Here is a 2159-nt window from a genome sequence, read left to right as displayed (position 1 = left end):
ATTATCCAGTCAGACAGCCTGGGCACAGACGTCAACAGTGATGGCCTTCCAGGAGCTGTCCCACAATGCCCCATGCTGACCATTCTGGTCACAGCGGTGAACTCCACTGCGCAGGGTGCAGCTGGACAGGAAGCCCCTCCTCCCAAAGTTTCCTTTCTTGGTGGCCCCACATGACAAGGACACTTTGCAGCTCTGCATAGTTGAATGGAACGAGCCTGCAGACCACATAGCCTGCACACTCCAGACACCCTGCTGCCGGTGGAGATGGCTTTTGGGAGCCAATTAAAATCATTCAGACCCTGGGCAATTACCCCTTTTGCTCCTACCATCAGCAGGCCTGGCAGACTCCCCTTGGAGACCGGTTGGATACGGACAGAGGCAGACTAGACCAGCCCAGGGAATGGATCAGGAAGTAGAGCAGATGTTTGTGTTTCTCCGACAGCAAAGTGAGAGGCTACAGATGCTGGTGAGCCTGGGGGAAACAAGGCCCTTTCTCACTTCAGCATGAAGACCTCAACATCGGGAATCGCACCCGCATTTCTCCCTGCCAACACCCCACGTGGCATCGGTGCCCAGATCACTGACAGTGCTGCTCCGCCTAGGGGGATGTTCAAGAGAATAACAGCTCCCCAAATTCTGTCCGGTGACAGACATGGTTAGTGCGCATGTACCAGGAACGCAAGGTTTCTTGTTTAAAGCTACATTTTTCTTCGACATTTCAAAGTCCGAAGATCCAAAAATCAGGACAATACTTCAGCTAAATATTCCTCATCGATGTTTCGATGAACTTTAAAATGGTCAAAGGTTCCGACTATTGTTTTTTTCAGGAAAATTAAGAAATTTAGAAATTGCCCTTTTTTTGTAACAATTGTTTCTCTTCTCAATGTCCCAATGGATTTAGAAAATTTCACAATTTACCAAATTTGACTACAAATATTGAGAGTCAATCTGAGAAATTCAATAAAATATTTATGATTATCCATTTCTCCCTCTCTTTTGACTCACTCTACGTTCCATTCTCTAATTTCTTCAGTTGTGAGCAAAGATGCCCTTCTCTACAGTTATTCTCAAGGCTCCCTTCACCTCTTTGTTCCTCAGTGTGTATATTAGGGGGTTCAACACAGGGGCCACAATGGTGTTCACAAGGGAAATCATTTGATCAGTCTCCACGGTGGATTCAGGCTTGGGCATGACGTACGACAGGATTATCAGAAGGAAAGGGCTCAAGATAAACAGCACTGACACAGTGAAGCCTACAATCTTCATCTTGGTTGTGTCGGCGCAGGCCTTCTTCATCACCGGTGGGATGTCACAGAAGAAGTGGTGGATGCGGTGGGAGCCGCAGAAGGGCAGGCTGAAGAGCCACGTGATCTTAGCTACTTCTACCAAGATGCCAATGATCCACGAAGCCCCCGCAAGCTCTGTACACACCCGGCCACTCATGATGGTCGTGTAGTGCAAGGGGCGGCAGATGGCCACGTAGCGGTCGTAGGCCATGGCCGCGAGGAGGCAGCATTCTGTGAGGCCCGTGATGGTAAAGACATACATCTGGGCTGCACAGCCCGCAATGGAGATGGTCTTTTCCTCCACTAGGAGGTGAACCAGCAGTTGAGGGACCACACTGGAGGTGTAGCAGATTTCCAGGAAGGACAGGTTGACCAGGAAGAAATACATGGGGCTGTGGAGGGAGGGGTTGAGCTTTACCAGGAGGATAACGAGCAGGTTCCCCATCAGGGTGAGGAGGTAGATGACCAGTAGCAACAGAAACAGAAGGATTTGCAGCTCATTGAGGTAGGAAAAGCCCACGAGGATGAACCCATCGGAGATGGTCTGGTTCTCGCCACGGTTGCTCACAGAATGTGCCATCTGCAGGGGTGACAGACACACTGCATTTTTAACTCAGGAAAAGCAAACATGGTTGATGCAGCTCACCCAATTCCTGCTGGTTTCCTTTCTGCAGGGAGGCTTCTGACAAAAACCCACCGTGATTCTTTACAGAGACATGGAGCCAGGCCCAGTTACCGTCAGTGTTTCCTGCTGTTGCTCTTTGGACATTGTTCCCACTTCTCCAGGGTCGGTCAGCTGGAGAGCTTCCCCCTTAGACACCAGTGTAGCCACAGTTGATCTACAATCGATGGGGGCTGGATACACCGACTCTA

At 49.9% G+C, this 2159-nt stretch overlaps 1 protein-coding gene across 1 annotated transcript; it reads right to left on the bottom strand.

Annotated features, from left to right (window-relative positions):
• Positions 1-1029: 1029 nt before the first annotated feature.
• Positions 1030-1866, bottom strand: LOC102449729 (olfactory receptor 10A4-like). The gene has a single exon (XM_006112310.2). The coding sequence runs from the start codon at positions 1864-1866 to the stop codon at positions 1030-1032; it is 837 nt and encodes a 278-aa protein (XP_006112372.2).
• Positions 1867-2159: the final 293 nt, after the last annotated feature.

This window comes from Pelodiscus sinensis, chromosome 30 (genome assembly GCF_049634645.1).
Source record: "Pelodiscus sinensis isolate JC-2024 chromosome 30, ASM4963464v1, whole genome shotgun sequence".
NCBI lineage: Eukaryota > Metazoa > Chordata > Testudines > Trionychidae > Pelodiscus > Pelodiscus sinensis.
Note: the sequence above shows the minus strand (reverse complement) of the source record. Positions and strands in the feature narration are given on the sequence as shown.

Coding starts and splice junctions, on each gene's coding strand:
- LOC102449729 (XM_006112310.2), bottom strand. CDS start 1,866: ATGGCACATTCTGTGAGCAACCGTGGCGAGAACCAGACCATCTCCGAT.